The sequence below is a fragment of the Ovis aries genome, chromosome 14 (genome assembly GCF_016772045.2).
Source record: "Ovis aries strain OAR_USU_Benz2616 breed Rambouillet chromosome 14, ARS-UI_Ramb_v3.0, whole genome shotgun sequence".
Classification (NCBI taxonomy): Eukaryota; Metazoa; Chordata; class Mammalia; order Artiodactyla; family Bovidae; genus Ovis; species Ovis aries.
This window is the reverse complement of record NC_056067.1, coordinates 54,247,589-54,272,538: the sequence shown is the minus strand read 5'-3', so window position 1 is coordinate 54,272,538 and position 24,950 is coordinate 54,247,589. Positions and strand designations below refer to the sequence as shown.

General features: G+C 53.2%; 1 protein-coding gene and 1 long non-coding RNA gene across 3 annotated transcripts in view; one reads left to right on the top strand and one right to left on the bottom strand.

The window, feature by feature from the left end:
- Positions 1 to 20,211, top strand: part of ZNF541 (zinc finger protein 541) — a 26,615-nt gene extending 6,404 nt beyond the window's left edge. The window contains exons 2-16 of the mRNA XM_060398149.1: positions 4,145 to 4,552; positions 4,638 to 4,881; positions 6,661 to 8,476; positions 10,659 to 10,717; positions 10,976 to 11,135; positions 11,288 to 11,455; positions 12,192 to 12,516; positions 15,311 to 15,374; positions 15,966 to 16,108; positions 16,493 to 16,596; positions 16,742 to 16,817; positions 17,309 to 17,397; positions 18,887 to 19,027; positions 19,232 to 19,413; positions 19,531 to 20,211. Coding sequence (XP_060254132.1) covers positions 4,246 to 4,552; positions 4,638 to 4,881; positions 6,661 to 8,476; positions 10,659 to 10,717; positions 10,976 to 11,135; positions 11,288 to 11,455; positions 12,192 to 12,516; positions 15,311 to 15,374; positions 15,966 to 16,108; positions 16,493 to 16,596; positions 16,742 to 16,817; positions 17,309 to 17,397; positions 18,887 to 19,027; positions 19,232 to 19,413; positions 19,531 to 19,699 — 4,047 coding nt within the window. The 5' untranslated portion in view covers positions 4,145 to 4,245 and the 3' untranslated portion in view covers positions 19,700 to 20,211. The remainder of the gene's footprint in view (positions 1 to 4,144; positions 4,553 to 4,637; positions 4,882 to 6,660; positions 8,477 to 10,658; positions 10,718 to 10,975; positions 11,136 to 11,287; positions 11,456 to 12,191; positions 12,517 to 15,310; positions 15,375 to 15,965; positions 16,109 to 16,492; positions 16,597 to 16,741; positions 16,818 to 17,308; positions 17,398 to 18,886; positions 19,028 to 19,231; positions 19,414 to 19,530) is intronic.
- On the bottom strand, positions 12,933 to 24,950 carry LOC121816538 (uncharacterized). 2 transcript variants are annotated; one of them, XR_009596230.1, is made up of 5 exons: positions 24,833 to 24,950; positions 20,763 to 24,076; positions 16,549 to 18,930; positions 15,431 to 16,058; positions 12,933 to 15,335 (listed from the first exon to the last, which is right to left on the bottom strand). It is a non-coding gene; the product is annotated as an uncharacterized LOC121816538 (long non-coding RNA). The 2 variants fall into 2 exon arrangements; XR_006056218.2 differs by lacking the exon at positions 24,833 to 24,950 and having other exon boundaries at positions 20,857 to 21,181.

Below are 24,950 nucleotides of genomic sequence, written 5' to 3'. Positions count from 1 at the left end.
CAGGTGACTGGGCACTGGGGAAGTCAGATGCAGCCTGTCTCCCGCCCCTCCCACACCCTGCGCCTTTCGTGTTTTCTAGTATAATTGGTGCAGTGCCATCTAGAGTTTAGCTTACAGGGAATCAGTATTGTGTAGCAGGTAAGAACACAAGCTCTAAAGTCCAAACATCTGGGTTTAAGATCTGGTTCAACTCCCAGTTAGGTGTGTGACTTTTGACAAATGAGTTACTTGCTCAGAGTCCCTTTTCCCCTCTGTTAAATGGAGGTGGAAAAAAAAGGAGTCGGGGGAGTAATAATAGAACCGACCTCCGGGATGTTGTGGAGAGTGAATTCGTAAACGTAGAACACTTAGTGTGATGTCTAACAAGGAGAAAACACTTACGATTTGACTTTGTAAGATATTGCTTTCTGTTTCTTTGAAATACTGGTTTATGTTTTGTATTATTTGCTCATTTTTTATTAATGGGAGGTGAAAGCAATGGTTTTTTTTCCTCCTTGTTGTGCTGAGAATACTTTATAGCAGCGCTGCAGAAGCAACTTTGGAACTGGCAGAGAAATCCCCTTTGTCCTGGAATATAAACCTCTGTAATCCACATTCTTTTGTCTGCAATTTAGAATCCCCAAAAGCTCTGAGAACGCTGAGGTGGCTGCAGCCTCATTTGGTGGCCATACCTGAACTCACACGTCGCTCTTCGCTGTCTTTATTTCATTTACTCTGAGTGGTCAGGGAGTAGGGGTGGTAGTTTAGTCACTAAGTCAGATCTGACTCTTGCGACCCCCTGGACTGTAGCCCGCCAGGCTCCTCTGTCCCTGGGATTCTCCAGGCAAGAATACTGGAGTGCATTGTCATTTCCTTCTCCAGGGGATCTTCCCGACCCAGGGATTGAACCCGGGTCTCCTGCATTGCAGGCAGTTTCTTTACCAACTGAGCTACAAGGGAAGCCCGGTGGTGAAGGCGTCGATGAGGAAAGAGTGACGTGGTCACCAGGTGCTCGCCGGGGCCCCCGGGGGTTGCTCACCCTGTGGCGTATGCATTGCTTTACCTTTCTAACCTCCCCCACCCCAGATTCTGAATTCTGAGACTCGCTTGGGCCCCTGAGTTCTGGTGCAGGATTTCTGACCTGCACTGAGCCTTAATTCGAGGGCCCTCAGTAGGCTACTTACACAGACACACAGGTGGACACGTAGTGTGACACTCAGACGCTGAGGGTGCAACCGTTCTGTTACATTGCATCATGAAAAGTTTAAAAACAGACACGGCCTAGGAAACTAGACCCAAACTCCAGCTTTTCTAGGATCCGGTCCATTTGTCATCAGTGAGTCATCAAGTGTTTATTAAATGTCTCACTATGGACAGAATTACTCTTGATAGCTCAGAAAAACCCAAATACCCACCCACAGATGAACGGATGGAGAAAATCCAGACAGTGGAATAGTGTTCATCCATAAATGGGAATAAAGTGATGATTCATGCCCCAGGGGGGATCAAATTAAAAAATGCTCTGCTTAGTGAAAGAAGCCAGGAAGAAAAGGCTGCATATTATTTGATGCCATTTATAGGCAATAGATGCCCTTCTCCATGCTTTGTTGGCATGTGTCCTAATTTTTTTGTTGAAAAACTGGACATTTTGATCATTATAATGTATGTGGTGACTCTGGTAATCAGATCCCCCCATTCCAGGCTTTGCTGATGCCCACTGTGTGTTATAATTGTTTCGTGGCTTTTCTGGGCTATTTTTATAAGGACTGTACTTTTGCTCGTGTGTGGTCAGTGAAGTCTCTCTTCTGTTAGTTGAGAGATTTGACAGAGATTCCCTTCAGTTGTCCAAAGGGAATACAACCAAACAAACCCCACCTCAGGCAGCTCGTAGCCTTTGCAGCTGGGCTCTGGGTGAGAGTTGAGACGGGCCTTTGACGTTCCGCAGGCAGTTCACAACTCTGCTCCCCACGTTAACTTCCTGCTTGCACAGAACCCGGGTCAGCCGGCAGTGACAGCTAGAGCCTTCTCAGGCCTTTGCTGAGCGCTGGCCTGCCCTGGGCATGCAGCCTTCGAGATTCCCTGGAACGTGGAATGTGTGAATGGTTTTGTTTTGTTTTCTTAAATCAGCAGAAGTGCCCGGTTTGCCCACTCCTTGTGTTGTGTAGCTCTGTAGGTTCTGACTGACATGTGATGTCGTGTATCTCCTGTTACAGTCCCCCGGAGAAGGAAATGGCAGCCCACTCCAGTGTTCTTGCCTGGAGAATCCCATGGACGGAGGAGCCTGGTGGGCTACAGTCCCAAAGAGTCAGACTCGACTGAGCAACTTCACTTTCATTTTCACTCTGAAAATCCCTCCCCTGCCTCATCTCTTCTTCCCTCTCTTCTGCCCCTGAACCCTGGCCACCACAGATCATTGTAACGTCTCTTTATAGTTTTGCCTTTTCCAGAATATCATGTAATTGGAATCATAGAATGTACTGTCTTTTCAGACTGGCTTCCTTCACTTAGCGATACGCATTTAAGCTGCTTTCTTCCATGTCTTTTTGTAGCTTACTCGCTCCTGGCTTGTTATTGGTGGATGACATCCCATTATATGACTAACCACAGTGTATCCACTCCCCTGTTGAGAGACACCTTGGTTACTTCCTGTTTGGGGCAGTCATGAATAAAGATGCTCTAAGTTTTTGGCCCATTGGAATGGGTATCTAGGAGTGGGATGGCTGGATCGTATGGTGAGACCATGTTGTATGTTTAGCTTTCTAAGAAACTGCCGGTGCAGAAGGGCTTTCCTGGTGGCTCAGCGGTAAAGAGTCCGCCTGCAGCACAGGAGCCACAGGAGCCGTGGGCTCGATCCCGGGCTCGGGAGGATCCCCTGGAGAAGAGCATGGCAACCCTCTCCGGTGTTCTTGCCTGGAGAATCCCATGGACAGAGGAGCCTGGTGGGCTACAGTCCATGGGGTCACAAAGAGTCAGACGTGACTGCGGTAACTTAGCACACACGCCAGTGCAGGAGTCTTTCGAAGCCCTTTTCCCCCAAAGCATCTTACTCTCCTTTCCTCCCGGTCTCAGTAGTGTCTGCGGTCAGTCTCGGTTGAATATCCTGTGCCCCCGGCTGCAGTGTCTGGTTCCTTGCCTTGAGCGTTGTTGACAGACGCCTTCTCCGTTTCCACTCTTCTCTGAGCGAGTTCTGAGTTAGAACCTTGCATTTCTAGAAGTTTCATTTCTTCCTTTTTAAAAGCACCCCTGCCCCTTGTGTCTTCTTTTCTCTACTGGGTTTTGTTGTCTCTCATCCTGTTGTTAACTAGTTCTTGGAATGCCTCTCTAGACTTGTGCGTTGGGTTTTTTTCTTTTAATTTATTTATTTTTCCCACGAGTGGCTTGACTTCCAGGGCCTCAGCTCTTCCCTGTGAACTCAAGGACCTGTTTCCCCTTCCATCTGTCTGTTACAGCCTCCAGGACAGTGCTCTCTAATAGAAATATAATATGAGCCAGATAATGTAATTCAAAGCAATCTCATAACCATGTTAGGAAATAAAAATAGGTAGGTGAAATTAGTTTTAATATCATATTTAAGCCAGTAGATCCAAAATGCTTTCATCTCAATGTGTAATCAATATGAAAATGAGTTATTTTTGGTACTGAGTCTTCCAAATCCAGTATGTAAATTACACTCACCACAGGTCTCAGTTTGTGGCCACATTTTCAAGTGCTTCATCACCACCTGTCACTCATATTGGAGGATAGCTCCAGGCCCCATATAGGAGACTGACCCACTCATGGACCTTGGACCCACTCGTGGCTTTGGGTTTCTTCATTGTTGCTGGCACCTGGGGTCTTACCTGTCTCTTGAGCCTGGCTCCCTACTAAAAATTGTCTTGTATCTTATGAGTTAATGGTTGGAGAAAGAGATCAGTTCAGTCCACCATGTCGCCAAAACCTTTTTAATTTATTCCTTACAACAGTCTCATGATGGAGATATGCTTATGCTGAATTTAGAGATGAGGCGGCTAGGGCTCATGGTGCTTGAGTGACTGCCCAAGGTCACATGGCTGCTGAGTGGCAGAGAACAGACTCCAGTACGCATCTGTGTGAATTCCAAGTCCACACTCTGTCCACCATGCACGTTGGCTCCTCGTAACTGTGATTCTTCCTCGTTCATTCTCAGGAATTAGATACCATCAAGGCCTGCTGTCTCCTCCCTGACTCTGCACACAGCCCTGCTTGTCTGGAGAGTAGCTCTTGGCTGAGCCCTGGTGGTGGAGAGCCATGGACCAGTACAGCCTGGAGGACGAGGGTGCCCTTCCCTCCGAGAGGCACCTCTCTTCGTATCCTGAGAACCAGGCGCTCACCTGCAGCGACGCCGTCAACCGGGACCTGGGGCCTGGCACACGGGACCTGCTCTACGGTGGCCTGAGAGGTCTGGAGCTGGACCCCAACTTCCCGGCACCCGATGCGTCCAGCGAGCCGCTGGAGGACAACCTGGACACCCTGTCCCTGTACTCAGGGAAGGACAGTGACTCCACGAAGCTGCTGGAGGAGTATGTAGATCCCGAGTCTCAGACTTCCTTACAAGGTGAGGTCATGCCCCCGGGGCCCGGGCCTGGTGGGCTGTGGAGGTCCCTGGAGGTCTAGAGCCGGTGCCTTCTCCCTCCATCTAGACCTGGGGCTGGGCGCCCTCAAGGTGCCCAAAGAGGCGGAGGAAGGAGGCCGGGCCACGTCGGGGAGCGCGCGGAAAGGCAAGCGGCAGCACAGCTCCCCGCAGAACACGCTCCTGGACTGCAGCCTCTGCGGGAAGGTGTTCAGCAGCGCCAGCTCCCTGAGCAAGCACTACCTGACGCACAGCCAGGAGAGGAAGCACGTGTGCAAGATCTGCAGCAAGGCCTTCAAGCGGCAGGACCACCTGTGCGTGGGGGCCGGGCCGGGGCGTCTGCTCGGGGGCTGGGGGCGTGCCTGGGCCTCAGCGCCCCTCCCGTCAGCCCACACCCCGCCCTGCGGAGGCCCCCAGGGGTGTGCAGCCTGTGCTCAGGCGCAGACTGGTCTTGAGCTGCCAGGGTTCCTGGGGCCAGACCCACACGGCCCCAGCCCCCAAATCCACTCCAGAGAGGAGAGTGCTGCTGCGCTTGGCAGACAGGACCCTGGTGGTTTAAAGACACACCCCAGGGGCAGTTTTGTCCTGGAGGGAATTGGGCTAACTCTGTGCAGAAAGATTTGGAGCAGGTGCCTGAAGAGAACAGATCTGTGCTCTGTGAGGGATATGCATCGGGATAAGAGGCTGTGAGAGGCTATGAAATGCTTGGAATGTTCACTCTCCCCCTTTTTTAAAAAAAAATTCTTGATTTTAAAAAGCAAGCCCAGTGTAAGAGCAGAATTACCTTTGTTCTTCATACCTTTGAAATGATAAGGTTCTCTTGCTACTGAGGAAGGAAAGACAGACTTTGAAACAGAAAGACTTGTAAGTGAGAAGGATGATCCGTCACCTTTGGTAGCATGCCCAGGCTTACCAGGAGAGACAGTGGTAAAGAATCCACCTGCCAATGCAAGAGACATAGGCTCAGTCCCTGGGTCAGGAAGATCCCCTGGAGGAGGGAATGGCTACCCACTCCAGCATTCTTGCTGGGAAGAGCCTATGGACAGAGGAGCCTGGCGGGCTGCAGTCCATGGGGTCACAAATGGTCGGACGCGACTGAGTGGCTGAGGAGCACAGCCTGCACAGAGTATCAGTGAATCCCACTTTCATTCTGTCCTCACTGCCTAACCCCCTGCGCCCCGCCAGGGATGGGAAGCAATTTGCTCATGTCACAGGAAGGTAACAGTTAGGGCTAGGAAGTGGGCCTCTTGACCCCTTCTCTGCTGCTTCCGTCAGATGGAAGCTAAGGGTCCACCTTTGGGGGGAGAATTTTTTTATTTATTGTGCCACATTTATAAGAACCATCCAGAGTAGGGCTGCTGGGAACCCAGAGGTTGATTTACCCATTTGCTGATTTCTATAATAAATTAATGTAGATACAAGTGTGACATAAGACATTTGTATTCATTCATATTTGCAGAAATTATAGGCAAATTTGGCTGTTTTCTAGAGAGTCTTTGCTGACTGGGCATCTGTAATTTTTTTCTTTCTGTTTTGCAATGGGGGTCACAGGTGGCTCTCTAGAGGCATCCTATGGGAAGGCAGAAATTCCTTTGTTCAAAGAAGGAGCACGCCCAAGTTAACACTTCCTCGCGTGCATTCTCCGAACTCTGGTTCTCAGGGATGCTAAAAGGGGCTCTTTGAAAAAAAGTGATTCTGTGGGCAAATAACTTGGAGAGACATGGAAAGTTAAACAGGTTCGCTTTATCTACTCTATGGCTTTTCACTTTGCTACTATGACCATCCAAGAAGTAAACAGTGATTTTTCAAAACTCACTTGCCAGCTGAGCCCAAGTCCTCAGGGAGCAACCCTGGAGACTGGTGTTGCTTTGGGGAACTCTGACTTGGCTCCCACGATTTTTTCTCTGATTAGGGGTTTGCTTAAGGGTGAGGGAAAGAGCCCCCATTCCAGATGACTTTGAGTCAGGGGGAGTCTTTCCTCGTGGGGTCTGAGCCCATTTTCTGCCCTGCTGGCCCCTGGGGACGTGCTTGGGTTCCTGTGACGGGCAACCTGCACCAAGACCCCCCATGACCCTGTCCTCGTGTGCTTCCAGGACCGGACACATGCTCACCCACCAGAAGACCAAGCCCTTCGTGTGCATCGAGCAGGGCTGCAGCAAGAGCTACTGCGACTACCGCTCGCTGCGCCGGCACTACGAGGTCCAGCACGGCCTGTGCATCCTCAAGGAGGTGCCCCCGGAGGAGGAGGCCTGTGGGGACTCGCCCCACATGCACGAGGTGGCAGGCCAGCCCGCGCCATCCGGCCTGAGGTCCCCCGGTCCCCTCCTGCCCAACCGAGACCTTCTGCGCTGCCTCGTGAACAGCATCGTCCACCACAAGATCCCTTCCCCGGGGCCGGCTGGGCCTGCGGACAGCGGCGAGGGGAGGAACGTGGCCTGCTCCTGCCCGTCCTCGTCCGGGTCCTCCTGCTGCGGCCCAGCTGGTGCCCTAGGGACCCTGGGCCCTGATGTTCTCGAGGAGCCGAGGCCCCCACGGAAGGAGCCCGCTGCTGACGTGTTCACGGCTATCCACTCAAGGGCGGCGGAGAGCAGCAGCCCCGACCCGGCTGAGCTCGAGCCACTCCAGCTCTCGTCCTCCCTGGAGGGCTGGCCCGAGGGCGCCCCTCTGCCCTCCTGCCTGCCTCTGTTCCGTGGCCAGACAGTCCCCACCACTGGTTCCCAGCCATCAGGCCACAGTTTTCAGTGGCTCCAGAACCTGTCAGGCTGCCCCAAGAGCAAAGGGAACAGTATGTTTGTCGTCCATAAGCCGCCATCCCGGGAGGGCTCTGAGCCTGGCCCTGGGCTCAGCAGCGCCTCCCCAGTGGGGGAGCCCTCGGCTGGCCTGGGGCCTGGCCCAGAGGACGTGCCGCCCTTCCCTCCCGTGCTCCTGAAGGCTCCTGGGGAGGCCTCAGGGGACCCCAGATTTGCCAGTGCCAGCGGGGATGATGACTGCTGGGCTCCCAAGAAGGGCAAGTTTGACTGCGACTCCTTCCGGTGGCCCGGGGACCCGGGCTCGCAGGACCCTGGCTCGAAGCCCAGCAGCCTCTCGTCAGACACCACGCCGCTCTTCCGGCAGCTCTTTCTGAAGTCACAGGAGTCCCTGGTGAGCCACGAGCAGATGCAGGTGTTCCAGATGATCACCAAGTCCCAGCGGATCTTCTCCCATGCCCAGGTGGCCTCCGCTTCCTCCCAGCTCCCCACTCCCGATGGCAAGCAGGGCCCCCTGAAGCCGCTGCAGGGGCCATGGCCACAGCAGCCCCCGTCTCTGACGCCCGCTGTTGACTCTCTCCATGCTGGCCCCGTGAACCCTGAGCCAGAGGGCTCCCCAGCCCGCCGGAGAAAATCCACATCCACTTTCCCTAGGGAGGCCTCACCTGGCAGCATAAGCCGGGATGCAAAGGGCGGGCCAAAAGTGGCTGCCGCTCCACCAGCCCTCACAGCATCGTCCCTGGACCCTCCCGGGAACCCAGACATCTCATCTCTGGCCAAGCAGTTGAGATCCTCAAAAGGGACCTTGGACCTGGATGATATCTTCTCTCCCGGGGGCCTGCGTCAGACCCAGTTAGGAGGGGACGAGCCATCCGGAACCCACCTCCCAGGGAAGCAGGCCCAGGCCGAGAATGGCATGGCCTCCGGGGCCACGAAAGCTGAAAAGGGCCCGGCCTGCCCCCGGGGTGGAGGCTACAGGCTCTTCTCCGGCAACTCCAGAGCGCAGCGCTTTTCAGGCTTCCGGAAGGAGAAGGTGAAAATGGATATGTGCTGTGCGGCTTCCCCGAGCCAGGTGGCCATGGCCTCCTTCTCGTCGGCCGGGCCTCCAGCAGACCCCGCCAGGGACTCCAAGTCCAAACTGACGACATTCAACAGGATCCAGGTACCAGGGCCATCTCACGGACCTAACCATACCGGAGGCAGAGTCTGGTCCTTCCCCATTTCTGGATTTCTGACTTGTCCAGGCACCTTGTTTAACCTCAGCGATTCCTCAGATGCAGTTGTGCAGAGAGGGGGAGGGAGGGTTCCGAGAAGAGATGGCCCCTCCCGTCATCCCCCACCCCGACCCCACCTCACACACGTGAAGCAGGGCTTTCGAGCTGGGAGAGACGCTCGGTGCCGCGTTGCTTCACTGCCCGTTTTCTGTTTGCTTTCTCCCTCCCTCTTGCTTCCTTTTGGATTTGCCTCCTTCGCGTCTTCAGAGGATGTAAAGGTAGAGCTCTTCAGCCCTTGATGTTGCTGTGTGGAATGCCCTGTCTGGTCGTGGGTCACGGGTCACGGGTCTGACTTGGCCCCCCGCTGCTGCCGGTGTGCCGGTCCGCCCTCGTGGAGCGCTCAGGTCCTCCCGCGTGGCCCCCACGAGGTCCCAGAGGAGAGGGCTCGGCCTCACCTCCTGGCGGCGTTCTGAGGTCCAGCATCCTTCCTGTCAGGCCACAGCTATCTCATCCTCTTCTTTTTTTATTATTCTTGACAGCTTTAATATTTACATGCTGTCTCACCATTTTGTTTATTTTTTGAGATTAAGTTTTCAGTTGTATATTTGGTTATTTTATTTTGGCCACGAGGCATGTGGGATGTTAGCTCCCGACCAGGGGTTGCATCCATGCCCCCTGCATTGGAAGTATGCAGTCTTAACCTCTGGACCACTAGCAAGTCCCTGACTCACCATTTAAAAATGTGCCATCTATTGGCTTTTGAGCATGTTTACAAGGCTGTGCACCCTGTATTTCACTGCTCTTTGCCTAAATACTTTGCTCACCCCCGAAAGACACCCCATACCCTTAGCTGTCTGCTGCAGTCTCTCCGTCCCGCCCAGCCCCTGGCAACCAGGAGTCCACCTTCTGTTGCCATGGATTTGCCTGTCTTGGACACTTCCTGTGGTTGGAATCATACACTGTGTGGCCTTTTGTGTCGTTTGCTTCTTCCACTTAGTACGATGTTTTCAGAGTCCATCCGTATTGTAGCGTGGATCAGAGCTTTTCCTTTGTATTGCTCAGTAATCGTCCGTTGCACGCATACACCGTGTGGTGTTTGTCCATTTATCAGCTGATGGGCATCTGGGTTGTGTTCACTTCTTGGCCATTGTGATAGTGCTGCCGTTAACATTTGTTATTGTTTAGACATGTTTTCATTTCTCTTGGGAGGTAACACCAGAATTGCTGGATTATAGGGTAATCCTCTCTGTTTCAGAAACTGCCAGACTTTTCCAAAAGCCGTCTTACCTTCCCACTCAGAGTCTGAGGCCCCCAGCTTCTCACCAACACTTGTTATTGTCCAGCTGTTTCCTTCTAATGCAGCCAACGTAGTGGGTGGGAAGCGATAACCTGATGATGGTGTGATTTGCATTTCCCTGATGGCTAACAGTCTTGAGCACCTTTTTATGTGCTTATTGGCTATTGATACATCCTCTTTGGTTAAGTGTCTACTTTGCCCATTTTTAAGTTGGTTTGTGTTATGACTCTTGAGCTGTGAGAATTCCTTATGTATTACAGATACAAGACCCTTACCAGATACATGATTTGCAACTCTTTTTCTCCCATTCTGTCTTTTCACTTAAAAAAATTTTTTTAGTTTATATTATGGTTGATATACAACACAGTGTTGGTTTCAAGTGTAGAGCAAAGTGATTCAGTCACACATGTGCATATATCCATTACTTTTCAGGTTCTTTCCCGTGTAGGTTATTGCAGGATGCTGAGTAGAGTTCTCTGTGCTGTACAGCAGGTCCTTGTTGGTTACCTGTCTTGTATATAGTCGTGTGTTTCTGTTAATCCCAAACGCCCTCTCCCCACCTTTCCCCTTTGGTAACCATAAGTTTGTTTTTGAAGCCTGTGACTTTTCACTTCTTGATGCTATCCTGTGAAGCACAGAAGGTTTAAGTTTTTTTTTTTAAAGAAGGTTTACATTTTGCTGATTTGTCCTGTCTTTGGTTCTGAGTCACCAAGAGACTGCGGCCTGCTTCAGTGTTGCTAAGAACCACACCTGTGTTTCCACTAAGCACCTCACAGCTTTCACTCCTGCACCTCATTTCTGAGCTGCTGGCTCACGTGCGCTTTCATCTCCAGGGTGGAAATATCTACCGGCTCCCTCACCGGGTGAAGGAGGAGAACGTGGCCGCTGGCTGGTAAGTGCTGGAGCCCCTCCCTGCCCGGCCTGGGGAGCTCAGCACCCCCGGGAGTCCCCTGCTGGCTTTGACCTGGCTTTGACCTACCGCCCAGGGGGCGAGCTGTGGGTGCTGCCCTCCTGAAGGGGCGAGCACCAGGCCGTGGGGGATCGGGGCATCATCTCCATTCCTTCAGTTCGCCTGGAGCTGTCAGGGTATCCGGGCTTGGGGATGGAGCCCCGTTCTCCCTCTCCTGCCTCCTGACACATCTCCCCACAGTCACCAGCACAACAGGGGCCCCACAGACTGGGCAGAGCCAAGGAGCACGTACGTTTGCAAGAACTGCAGCCAGATGTTCTATACAGAGAAGGGGCTGAACAGCCACATGTGTTTTCACAGCGACCAGTGGCCGTCACCTCGAGGGAAGCAGGATCCACAGGTGAAGGGGCGTGAGGCTGCCTTCAGCTCGCCGGAGTTGGGCGGAGGTGGGGGCCTGGCTGGGGGCTGGGAGCCAGGGCGGTGCTCCTCTGGAGGGGCCCTTGCTCCCACCCTGCTCTTTCCCTTAAAGGGCTGTCTCTTTTCTGTGTGCAGGTGTTTGGCATGGAGTTTTGCAAGCCCTCAAGACAGGTGCTGAGGCCAGAAGGGGATGGGCAGAGTCCCCTGGGAGCCAGAAAGTGCCTGGACAACCCAACCACAGCCTCTTTGGGGGTCCCTGTGTCGGTGCCTGTGGCCCCAGCAAACCGTCCCCCAGGGAGCAAGGTGGGTGCTGATCAGTCCACCTCCATCCCGCCACTTTCCACCTGCCAGTGGGAGCTGTGGGAAAAGCCCCAAACTCCTGACTCTGGAAGAGCTTAGTTTCAAATCCATTCATTCACTCACCCTCAGCTGGACTGTCTCTGTGTCTGACCCTGCGCTGGGGACACTGCAGCAACCACAGCAGCCTGTCTCCTGGGGCTCCCGGCCCAGTGGAGTGGAGAGCCCCCATCCCCAGACAGTGACACCCAGAGTGGGCTGGGCTGGGCTGGGCTGGGCTGGGAGGGCAGCCGAGGGAGCTGTGGGAGCCCCAAGGGGGCACCAGAGACAAGCTTGAGCAGGCCAGGGAGGACTTCCTGGAGGAGGGGTTGTTAGAGCTGAGATCTGGAAGACGAGAAGGAGTAAGATAGGGGTGGAGGGGCAGATTACATGGAGGTGAGAGAGCATACTGAGTTGCGCGATCAGTGAGTTTCCAAAATGGTCTGAGGGAGGGCCTTTCCTTGGGGGTGTGGATGCATGAGAAGGCTCCAGCTTCGCACACTGCCCAGCTCAGGGTCTGGGGTCTGGCGCAGGTGTGGTGGCCCTGCCCAGCCTCCTCTGCTGAGGGCTGTGGGCATGGTCAGGCCGGGCATGCGTCTCTGTGGTCACTACCTGTCCCGCTCTCCTGGCGCTCTTGAGGACTGAGCTTGGGGCAGGTGGCCTCAGGTGACCCCTCGGGGTTCTGAAGCCTCTTCTTGTCCAGGGACAGGAGAAGGGCGGGGACGAGAGAAACAGCAAGGAGAACAGCCAGCACCGAAAGCGGAAGAAGCGCCCCCAGCCCAAGGCGCTGTTTGTCCATCCTCCGCCCCCCACGTTCGGGCAGCCAGGCCCGGGGGGGTGTCACCAGAGCCGCCTGCGCTCCCCCGTGTTCCTGGTGGACCGCCTCCTGAAGGGGCTGTTCCAGTGCTCACCCTACACGCCGCCGCCCATGCTCAGCCCCATCCGGGAGGGCTCGGGGCTCTATTTCAACACGCTCTGTTCCACATCCGCTCAGGCCAGCCCGGACAGGCTCATCAGCACCGCGCTCAGTGAGTGAGGCTGATCCCCACCCCCTCCAGCGGTCGCGGCAGGCCAGACCCACCCCTCCGGTAGCATGCGGTCCAGGCCTATGGCCGCATCGGTCTGGTGGTCCCGTTGCTGTTCAGAACTATCCCAGGACCATCTGGGTCCAGCAGCCTTCTAGGTGCTTATAATTTTGTAGGCAGAAAGAAAACAGAGGCCATTTAACCTAGCCACCCTTCTTCTGCCTGGTCTTTTGAGTAATTTTTAAACAGCTTTGCTGCTGCTGCTAAGTCACTTCAGTCGTGTCCAACTCTGTGTGACCCCATAGATGGAAGCCCACCAGGCTCCCCAGTCCCTGGGATTCTCCAGGCAAGAACACTGGAGTGGGTTGCCATTTCCTTCTCCAAGGCATGGAAGTGAAAAGTGAAAGGGAAGCTGCTCAGTCATGTCCGCCTCTTTACTGAGATGTAATTCCCAGATCGCAGGAGCCACCCGTGTAAAGTGCACAGTGTTTGTGAGAATACGCGCCGGGTTGTGCACCCATCACACAGTCTGATCCTAAGCACGTTCATCTCCCCAGGAGATGGGCTGTATCCATGAGCAGTTACACACAGGCCCCACCGCCCCCCAGCTCCTCAGCCCTGGGCACGGCTCACCTACCGGGCTACTTTCTCTCTCTGTGGGTCTGCCTTCTCTAGACGTTTCGTAGAATTGGTGTCCTGTGACGCGTGACCGTCTGTGTCTGGTTTATTCACTTGGAGTAATGTCTGCAGGGTTCACCCCTGTTGTAGTAGGCATCAGGGCTCCATTCTTTTTGTGGATGAATGATACTCCATTGTTTGGACAGGTGACCTTTTATTTATCCACTTGTCAGTTGATGAGCATTTGGGCTGTTTTTGTCCCTTGGCTTTTGCAAAGAGCGCTGGTTAAGAACCCTTAGGCATCAGTTTTTGTTGTACCTAAGTTCTGATTTCTCTTGGGTATATGCCTCAGAGTGGAATTGCTGGTCCATAGGGTAACTGTTTAAGGAACTGCCAGACTGTTTCCCAAACTCATTTGACACTTCCACGAGCTCTGTATGAGAGTTTCTTGTGCTGTTGCGTACCGCAGAATTTCCTTCGTGAAGGCTGAACAGTGGCCCATTGCAGGCACACACCCGCTTCCTGCATGCGTGTAGGTGCCCGTCGGGCACTGTGGTTGTCTGTGGCTACTGTGCATAGGGCTGGAGTGGACATGGGAGTTCAGGTGTCTTTTTGAGATCTTGACTGCAATTCTTTGGGATGAATACCCAGAAGTGGGATTGCTGGGCCACATGGTAGTTCTGCTTTTTGAGATAATTCCATACTGTGTAGTTTTTTTTTCTAATTTTTTATTTTATATTGGAGTATTGTTTTTTTTTTAATTGGAGTATATATTCAGTTCAGTTCAATTCAGTCGCTCAGTCATGTCCGACTCTTTGCCACCCCATGAATTGCAGCACGCCAGCCTTCCCTGTCCATCACCAACTCCTGGAGTTCACTCAGACTCACGTCCATCGAGGCAGTGATGCCATCCAGCCATCTCATCCTCTGTCGTCCCCTTCTTCTCCTGCCCCCAATCCCTCCCAGCATCAGAGTCTTTTCCAATGAGTCAACTCTTCGCATGAGGTGGCCAAAGTATTAGAGTTTCAGCTTCAGCATCATTCCTTCCAAAGAAATCCCAGGGCTGATCTCCTTTAGAATGGACTGGTTGGATCTCCTTGCAGTCCAAGGGACTCTCAAGAGTCTTCTCCAACACCACAGTTCAAAAGCATCAATTCTTTGGCACTCAGTGTTCTTTATAGCCCAACTCTCACATCCACACATGACTACTGGAAAAACCATAGCCTTGACTGGACGGAACTTTGTTGGCAAAATAATGTCTCTGCTTTTGAATATGCCATCTAGGTTGGTCATAACTTTCCTTCCAAGGAGTAAGTGTCTTTTAATTTCATGGCTGCAATCACCATCTGCAGTAATTTTGGTGCCTAAAAAAATAAAGTCTGACACTGTTTCCACTGTTTCCCCATCTATTTCCCATGAAGTGATGGGACCGGATGCCATGATCTTCGTTTCCTGAATGTTGAGCTTTAAGCCAACTTTTTCACTCTCCTCTTTCACTTTCATCAAGAGGCTTTTGAGCTCCTCTTCACTTCTGCCATCAGGGTGCTGTCATCTGCATATCTGAGGCGATTGATATATTGGAGCATAATTATTTACCATGGTGTTTTAGTTTCAGGTGTTCAGCAAAAGTGGTTTGGTTATCCACTTATCTATTCTTTTTCAGATTCTTCTCCCATAGAGAAGCTCATTGAGTATGGTTCTCTGTGCTGTCCAGTTGGTCCTTGGCTTTCTCTGGTTCTGTTCTGTTTGTTGGGCTGCCCTGGGCCTTCCTTGCCGCGTGCGGGCTTTCTCTAGAGGCGCGCGGGGTCTGCTCTGTCGTGGTGGTGTGCAGGCTTCTCACTGCGGTGGCTTCTCTCATTGCGGAGCGCGGCCCTGGGGCGCATGCACTTCAGAAGTTGCAACACGCTGGCTCAGTAGCTGTGGCACACGTGGCACGTGGGATCTTCCCAGATCAGGGGTTGAACCCGTGTCTGCTGCATTGCAAGGTGGATTCTTAACCACTGGGCCACCAGGGAAGTCCAGTAGGTCCTTGTTGATTGTCTATTTTTTATACAGTAGTGCGTCTATACCACGAAATCTTAAGAACCTGCTTTTAGCTGCTCCAGAAAGGCAGTCAGAAAGGGCCTCATGGGTCAGTTGTAGCCAGCCTTTTTGAGGCTCTTCTTTACGTGTTTTCCAGATCCCCTGGATGGCTCTTTCGGCATCTGTGTGGTAAAGGACGACACCAGGATCAGCATTGAACCGTGAGTTGGGACAGACTTAGAACCTGAGGGTCCTTCCAAAATGGGGACGCTCTTACCCTCTGCGCATTCCTGTGTGGCTCTGTCAGCACCTTCATCCCGGGGAAACCAGGTCTAGGAGAGAAGTGCTGGGCTTCTCCGGCTGTCCCCGCAGCATTCTGTCTGTCCAGACATACCATAGTCGGCTCCCTGAGGACAGAAGGCCCAGAGCACGGGGTTCTGGGTAGAACTGCCAGTGGCACAGTGAGACGCGCGTGCAGGGCCGTGGACTGTGGCTAGATGAAGGGGGCCTTGGGTGTAGGAGCAGGCCAGGTATCAGCACACACCTCCCCTGTCCTAGACCCCAGACGGCTGAGGCTGGAAACCTGGCGATGAAATCGGAGGAAGGAATTGAGCCTCCCTCAGGCTGTGTGTGTCTGTCGGGGTAACGGACGCTGTGTGTCTGAAAGACGGCAGAGGGCATCCACAGAGCAGGGCCGTGGCCCGAGAGCAGGGCTCACGGAGCGTCTCTGCCTGACTTCCCACCTTGGTCACGCGCTGTACGTACGTCTCGTGTGTAAGTTTTGTACACCTGTGGGCGTGTCCTCGTTTCAGACACATCAACATAGGAAGCCGGTTTCAGGCTGAAATTCCAGAGCTCCAGGACAGCTCTTTGGCTGGGATTGATGAGCATGTTGCTTCTCTGGTCTGGAAGCCATGGGGAGATGTGATGAGCAACCCGGAAACGCAGGACAGAGGTGGCCGAGACCTTGGGGCCAGGGTCCCGAGGGCCCTCCTCTATCTCCAAAGATTTCTCCTCCCAGTTCACACCCTGACCAAGAAGCAGTGTGCGGGGGTGGGGGGTTGGAGGGTGGACAGAGGCGGCCTTTAGCACAGTACTGCTCCCGCCTGCGGTCCCTGGCCCACGTCCCCTCTCTCCCGGTAGCCGGCAGGCTGCACAGAGCAGGTGCCAGGAGCAGAGTTGAGCCCTTCCTCCAGGTCCCTCCCTTCCCTCAGCCTGCCTTTACTAGAGGGAGGGGATGTCAAGGAGCCTCTCCCACCCTAATGGTGCTCTCAGGGAGGCCTCTTCCCTGGCTCGCCCTGACCCTCTATGTCTCTGCCCCCTCCCCTCCTGGAAACAGTAACAGAGCTTTGCAACGTGGCCTGCTCCAGCGTTATGCCCGGCGGGGGCACTAACCTGGAGCTGGCGCTGCACTGCCTGCACGAAGCCCAGGGCGATGTCCAGGTGAGGCGCAGGCGCGGGGCGGTGTGCAGGTGGGCTGGCTCAGCGTGGCCCTGGGGTGGGCGTGGCTTTAGGGCAGGCTGCCCGGGGTTTCCAAATGAATGAAGGGATGAAGGCGGGCCTCCACCTCCCGTGCCCCCTGTTCCAGGTTGCCCTGGAGACCCTCTTACTCAGAGGACCCCAGAAGCCACGAACTCACCCTCTCGCCAGCTACCGCTACACAGGTGAGTGGAGCACGACTGCTGGCGTGGTGGGGCCTGGCTGAGCCCCCGAGGGCAGTCAGTGTCCACGGCAGAGCGGCGTTGTCTCAGGGTCTCACCTGCCTTCCCAGGAGGGCCTGTCCCCTCTCCGGGGACTCCATGGGCGCCGTTCTCTAGCTGGTTCCTACCTGCTGTCCACTCATTTCCTCCTGGGCTCTGCCTGGCCGGGAAGGGGGTGCCAGGGAGGGCTGGGGGCAGGCACTCCAGCCCCGGAGTCCGCCTGCCCTTGGGCGAGTCACTTAACCAGTGGATGCCTCAGTTGTGGCATCTGTCAAGTGGGGATGGTAGTAGCCCCTACCTGCTAAGGTTTCGTGAGGATTGTAGGAGACCAAGCAAGAAAGGGGCTTAGCAGAGACCCTGGCATCTGATTGGTACCGGGTCGCGGCAGCCTGAAGAAGGAGGGGCCGTGACTGTGGTCCCAGAGGAAGAAATGCCCCCCGGCTGTTTCTTACTAGGTTCAGACATCTGGACCCCCATGGAGAAGAGGCTCTTTAAGAAGGCATTCTGTGCCCACAAGAAGGACTTTAACTTGATACACAAGACGGTAAGCGCACGCGGCAGGCTGGCATAGAGGAGGTTCCCTCACCGAGCCAAGGGGCTAGAGCCGCAGGGCCTGTCGGGAGTGACTCTCCGCTCCTGCTGTGAACGACTGACAACTTTAAAAAGCCATCGCTGAGAACAGCCCCAAACAGTACAGAGAAGAAGCCTGTGTTCAAAACAAAGCCCTCCAGGCCCCAGCCCACTGTCCACTGACTGTAACCTGACAGGCATTTACTGTCCGTGCAGTTTACACACATATGTACACTTTCTCAAAAAATGATGAGAGTGTATATTTGATATCCTGCTGATTATCTTGCTTTTTTAAAAAACTGGTCCACAAAACTGCACATAATCGAAGTGTAAGATTCGATGTTTTGACGTACCTGTCCCCGGTGGCTCAGCAGGTAAAGAACCTGTCTGCCAGTGCAGGAGACACAGGAAAGGCAAGTTCGATTCCTGGGTCGGGAAAATCCCGTGGAGAAGGGAATGGCAGCCACTCCAGAATACTCACCTGAAAAATCCCATGGACAGAGAAGCCTGGCAGGCTACAGTCCATGGGGTCAAAAGCTCCCTCCTGCGCCTTTGTAACCTCTCCTTCCTGCCATCAACTCCTGTCTGCTTCCTGCCACTGTGAGTTAGTTTGCATTTTCTAGAGCTTTATAGAAATGGAGTAATCATGCAGCATGTGCTCTGCTTTGGCTCCTTCCAGTCTGCATGACAGTTTTGCGCTTCATCCACGCTGTCGTGTGCGCCAGTAATTCATCAGTTTGCTGAGGAGTATTCCATTGCGTGTCCCCTTCTCTTTTTCAAAACCTTCATTCCGGGCTGCACGGGGTCTTCCTTGTGTGGGGGTTTTCTCCAGGTGCAGTCTGGGCTTCTCAGAGGGGTTTCTCTCGTTGTAGAGCTAGGGCTGTAGGGTGCGAGGGCTTAGCTGCTCCCCAGCATGTGAAATCTTCCCAGACCAGGGATCAAACCTGTATCCCCTGCATTGGCAGGCAGATTCTTAACTACTGGATCACTAAGGAGGTCCCATCGTGTGTCCTCTTGTGGGCCTCTTCCCTCAGTACTTACTGTAGGGCCCCCCAGCTGTCGCAGAGGCCATGAGGTACCCACTGCATGAGGGTGCTCTGCTTTAATTAGTCCTGATACATAGACACACGGCTCCACATGGTGTCACAGCAAATGCATACCTCCGTGTGCATATCCCTGGAGGGAAGGGTTCCTGGGCCGGCCGTGTTGCTCAGAGTGTGCAGAGCTTAGCTGGTGTGGGCTCTGGTGGTTTCCTCTCTGAGCCCCTCACCCCTTGGAAGGAGTCTGTGATTCTCTGCCCCTTTAGCAAAGGGGCCCGCCAGGCCATAGCAGGAGAGAGTTCAGGAGGGCTTTCAAAAAGTGGCAGCTGGCCCCCGAGGGGGAGGGGCTCTAGGGCATTGAGGCCCCACTCACTACTGCTCCTGAGGCGCTGTCCACAGCCACCTTCTGTCTTCCCCGATCAGATCCAGACAAAGACCGTAGCCCAGTGTGTCGAGTATTACTACATCTGGAAAAAAATGATCAAGTTTGACTGCGGCCGAGCCCCAGGGCCAGAAAAGAGAGTCAGGAGGGAGCCAGATGAAGTAGACAGGGCGGAAGCCAAGGTAGGGGGTCTCGGGGAAGGGGGTCTGGAGTTCAGCCCGATCCGGAGGCCTGGTGCCTATCCATGCTGGGCAGGGGTGGGGGTACTCCCAGCAGGAGGGGCTTTCCATGGGCGATGTTCCCATGGGCTCTGGGTCTGTGCTGGTCCCTTAGCAGGGTGAGGGGGTGGCTCAGCACCCTTTTGTCATCTCTGCCCACCCCTGCAGGTCACTTGCAGTCCTCGGGAGAGACCCAGCCACCGTCCAACCCCCGAACTAAAGATAAAGACCAAGAGTTACAGGAGGGAGTCCATCCTCAACTCCAGCCCGAGCTCTGGCACCAAGCGGAGCCCCGAGGCACCTGGGAGCGTGGAGGGCCAGGGCGCCTTTCCCTGCCGGGAGTGTGAGAGGTACTGAGCTCCCTGGAGGCGCCTGCACCGCCTGCCCTCAGCCCCTCTCCATCCTCTCAGGGTCCCCCCGCCCGCCTCCCCCTGCTCTGATCCCCATGTTCTCTGGTGCCTCTGCAGGGTGTTCGATAAGATCAAGAGTCGAAATGCCCACATGAAGCGGCACCGGCTGCAGGACCACGTGGAGCCCATCGTCAGGGTCAAGTGGCCGGTGAAGCCCTTCCAGCTGAAGGAGGAAGAGGAGGAGGAGGAGGAGCTGGGGGCTGACATCGGGCCCCTGCAGTGGTGATTCAGGGCGGGGTGGCAGCGGGGACAAAGCAGCAAGTCTCCCCGAGGTGCCCCTCTGCCTCCCCAACCCGTCCCTGTTGCCAGGGGCCAGCCCAGCTTGCAGACATGGCGGGCACTGGGTCACGAGCCGGGGACACACGGTCATCTGAACACCGTGAAGGCCCTGACGCTGTATCGGAGGCTCCATTCTCTTAGGTTCATAGTCTCTCCCCTTCTGTCAGTTCGCCTCTTCCTGGAGCAGTGAGGCTTGGGGAGGGAACAGGTTAGGTCTGGGTAACTCTTCAGTCTTAGCCTCCATTTCAGGCTTTGGTTACGTTTATTCAGTAGGCCAAGATGTAGAGAATCAGTGGGAATTACCATCAGATCTCCACCGCACCAAGGCCCCTCGCGGAGGGTCTCTCTGCATTCTAGATTCTGCCCCTAGTCTTGACGTGACTTGTACATTGTTAGGTTTGGTTTTTCTTTTTTTGTACGTGTCGACTTGTAAGTCTTATTAAATTGGGTTCTTAAGCAGCTCTCTTCTGGCTTCCTCGCCTATTGATCCTGTGAAGGCTTGAGTCCCTGCCCCTCCAGGAACCACAGGGATGAGTAAGCTGAGTCCCTGCCAGCATTTATTAAGCACCTGCTGTTGTTAGGCCAGACAGTGCCCAGGCCATACAGTGGGGACATGATGACACGGAGGGACAGGGCCCCTCTCCTCACAGAGCTCACAGTTTAGGAGCGGAAGGTAGCAGTGATAAGTCAGCAAAGAGGCCAGTTTAGATATCGATCGCGGATGTGGCTTTGGCCATAGTAACAGAGTCGGCCTAGGTTTAAGCTCTCAGGACATGTGGTAGTGGTGTGAGCAGCTCTCTTGTGAAGTTCAAGCCTGCCAGCGGTGACCAGCGTTGGCAAGAGCAAGGACCCCCTCCTCCTCCACCAGCACCCCAACCTTCAGAGGACACAGGGCAGACAGCACGTCCCTCCCTGCCTTGCTTCCCTTCTTTAGAGGGAGGAAAGCTTGTGGTGGGGCTTCCCAGGGACATTAGGACATTCTCAGGTGGCGCTAGTGGTAAAGAACCCACCTGCCAGTGCAGAAGACGCAGGAGAGGCGACTTTGATCCTTGAGTTGGGAAGATCCCTGGAGAAGGAAATGGCAACCCATTCCAGTATTCTTACCTGGAAAATCCCATGGACAGAGGAGCCTGGCGGGTCCATGGGGTACAGTCCATGGGGTCACAAAGAGTCAGACATGACTGAAAACACACACACACACAGAAACCCCTTGTAGCAGCGCCTAGCAGAACTCGCCTCATACCCCCTTGGCCAGGACTGTAGCCCATGTTCTTTCTAAACTGATCCCTGGCGGCAGGAAAGGAAATGGCCAGTTATCCTGGACACGGGATCTGTCTCCAGGCCTGCAGAAAAAACAGTTTGCCTCAAGTTCGTTGTCACCCAATCAAAACTGGAATCCTGTTTGCCAAGAAAAGAAGAGGAAGCAGGAATGGCTCCTGTGGAGTCAGACCTTGTGTCCACCCCAGAGTGACACAAAGAAAGGGGCCAAGTCCGAGGGAGTGGCAGGGTGTGGCGGGCGCTGGTGAGTGGATGGGGAGGTGGGGTGCGCAGAGGACACCACGGAGGCTGAGACCTGGCTTCTGGGCCAGAGCGTGAAGCACAGACTGCCCCAGGAAGCGGGGGAGGTGGTTCAGAGCTCCAGCTGCCATGTGGAGGTTGTGGTGGGCAAGTCGGGAAGCCAGAAGGCTCTCGGGTGAGATGATGGCCTGGGCTGGGGTAGCAGTGAAGAGAGCCAGGAACACAGGCATTAAGGATCGGGTTAGAAGCAGACTCAGACTTGGTGACGGGTGACACATCACATGGACAGCTGGTAAGGAAAAGGACGGACCAAGGCTGGCACGACAGGTTTGGGGGTTGAGCAGCTGAGTAGACGCTGTCAACTGAGATGGGGAAGAGGGACCCTTCAGAGGATTGATGGCTTCAGGCATGACTGTCTGCTGCCTTCTGAGGGACTAGCTGGGGAACAGGGTAAAGGGTAGTGTCAGATGGTGGCTCAGATGGTAAAGAATCTGCCCCCAGTTCAGGACACCCAGGTTCAGTCCCTGGATAGGGAAGATCCTCTGGAGTAGGAAATGACAACCCATTCCAGTATTCTTGCCTGGAGAGTTTCACGGACAGAGTCTGGCGGGCTACAGTCCGTGGGATCACAAAGAGTCGGACATGACTGACGAACACGCACACAAGGAGACTTCACAGCTCAGTAAATCTGCAAAGGAGGGGAGGGAGAGCAGAGGAGGAAGCTGAGTTTGAAGCAGCGTGGATACTGCAGTTAAAGGGAAAGGACCCCGGCATCAGGTGATCCAGGATTGACAGCCTGGCTCTCTGTGCCTCTTTGCCACCTTGGGCAAATTTCACCTCCCCTGTTTGGGTCTCAGTTATCTCCTTCTGTAACTGGGAAATGCCCACCCCCAAGTATCTGCGGATGAGAAATTGGAAAGCAGGTATTGGCAGGTGCCTGGTGTGACCTGAGCAGCTGCCACCCATCGAGCGCAGGTGCTGTCGCTGTCCTTGTGTGGGTCCCACCTTCTCAAGTGCGGCCCACTGACTGGAAATGAAAGTGGCTGGCTTCGTGGTCTGGTGGTATGTTAGGTATCTATTGCTGCGTAACAAATTAAGCTGAAACTTAATGGCTTAAAACAAATGGAAACTTATATAGTTGCGCTGCTTAGAGGGGCAGGTAACCCAAACTGCTTGTGGTTATCCAGATTCGGCACCCCCCCCCCCGAAATCTTATCTGTGGTCAGAATGCAGTGGCAACCGCAAGTGGTGGTCCCAAAGAGACTCTGAACTTCAGGAGAGATCTGGGCAAGGTTTCCTGTGTGTCACCTCCCTTCAGCCAAACTCCACCCTCAGAAAAGAGGGTCTTCTCAACCCTGAATTATCTCCATCCTGATCATTTGGGGGTCCTGGAAAAAATGCCCTTCCACAGACTTTCATAATCTGAATCATTGGCAGTAGGGCCCTGGGACTCAAAAATTTTTTAAAGATGCTTTCTTAGTAGAGCAGTTTTTAGATTTACATGAACATTGGGAAAATGCTGCAGAGAATTATCATATACCCCACACCCAATTTCCCCTCTTATTTAAATTTTTATTTATTAATTTACCTTTGGCTGTGCTGGGTCTTCATTGCTGCAACGGCTTTCTTTAGTTGCAATACAAGGGCTTTGTTGCCTCTCAGCATGTGGAATTTTCCCAGACCAGGGATTGAACTCGGGTCCCTTCACTGGCAGGCAGGTTCTTAACCACTGGACCAGCAGAGGAGTCCTCGCTTACATTTATCTGACATTAGTGTATGGCATGTTTGTTACAGTTAATGAGCCAGTATTGCTATATTTTTATTAACTAAAGTCTATTCTTTATTCAGATTTCATTAGTTTTTACCCAAGGTCCCTCTTCTGTGCAAGGATGCTCCCTAGACAGGACACCACATTTAGGTTCCTCTCGGTTGTGACAGCTTCTCAGACTTGCTTTGTTTTGATGACAGTTATGAGGAGTTGTAGTCAGGTATTTTGGAGAGTGTGCCTCAACTAGAGTTAGTCTGATGCTTTTCTCCTGATCAGAGAGTGAGGGAGACAGCAGAGGTGAAGCGCCACTGTCATCACACGTTATTAAGAGTACATAGCATCAGTGTGAGCTGTCACTGTTAACCTCCGTCACCTGGTTGACAACGTTTGTCAGGCTTCTACACTGTAAATGTAGCGCCTCCGCCCCCAACACCGTCCTCTGCAGATGAAAGTCTGTGCACAGTCTACATGAAGGAGTGGAGTCATGTTCCATCTTGAGAATGGAATATCCACATAAATTATTTGGAATTATGCACAGAATATTTGTTTATTCTCCACCATTTATTTTTCAGTCATTTATATCAGCATGAGCTCATGGAGATTTTATAGACTGGGTTATAATCAGGTGCTACTTTGTTGTTCAAATTGTTGCAGCTTTGACTATTGGGAACTCTGAGCTCATGGAGATTTTATAGACTGGGTTATAATCCAGGGCTGCTTGTTGCTCAGATTGTTCCATCTTTGACATTGGGAGCTCTTTCGGTTGGCTCTTGTCTCTTTGATATACCTCATCGTGTGTGTGTGTGTGTGTGTGTGTGTGTGTGTGTGTGTGAGAGAGAGAGAGAGAGAAAGAGAGAGGGAGGGAGGGAGAAGGAGATTCATGGTGTGTGTGGGGGTGTGGGGGTGTGTGTGGGAGGGTGGAGGCAGAGAAACAAAGAGATGGAGGCCAGGAGACTTACCTTCTGGAACTACAAGACCTTCCAGGCTCATCCTGTGCAGTGTCCTAGAACCAGCCTTTTATCCAAGGAGCTCTCGTTCCTTTTGTTGGAGAACAAAGAGTATTAAAAACTAAGATCTGGGCGCTAGATATAATTGAACCTAAATTTTTAACAGTTTCACTAGCTTTTTTTTTTTTTAAATGAAACCAGCGTTAGACAACCTCTGCTCCCCTCTGCATACCTCTAAGACATTGCAGGTTCAGTTCATAAATAAAGCCAGACACATGACTTTCCCTTTGTTTCCCAGTGCATGTAAGTTATGTTTACACTATGTGTGTATGTGTGTCAGTCGCTCAGTTGCATCCGACTCTTTGAGACCCCCATGAACTTTAGCCGGGCAGGCTCCTCTGTCCAAGTAACTCACCAGGAAAGACTACTTCAGTCTATTAAGGGTGCAGCAGCATTATTTTAGAAATGTATAATTTAAAAATATTTTATTGCAAAAAAATGCTAATCATTATCTGAGCCAGTCTTAATAATAACATCAAAGGTCACCAATCACAGGTCATCCTAACAAGAGTAACAAAAAACTTTAAAATATTGTGAGAATTATTAAACGTGGCATTGAGACACTAAATGAGCCAATGCTGTTTGGGAAACCGCACAGCTCTGAGAGAACTGCTTAATGCAGGATTGCCACAAACCTTCAATTTGTTTTTTTTTAAAGTGTATCTTGGAAGGGCAAGAAAGCAAAGCACAATAAAATGAGATATGCAGCCTTCTCTGGTCTTCCCAAACCAATTTCAGCATAGGTCGACAGAGGGCGCAACAAAACGGAGACCGCTTTCCTTCTTACCCACGGACGCCTTTCCAAGTGAAAGAGACCTTCAGGAGGTAATGAGAGGAGGCGGGGACTAAGCTCTGCGCAAAAGAGCTGTCAAACCCAGTCTTCCGGCATGGAGCTATCACGTGAC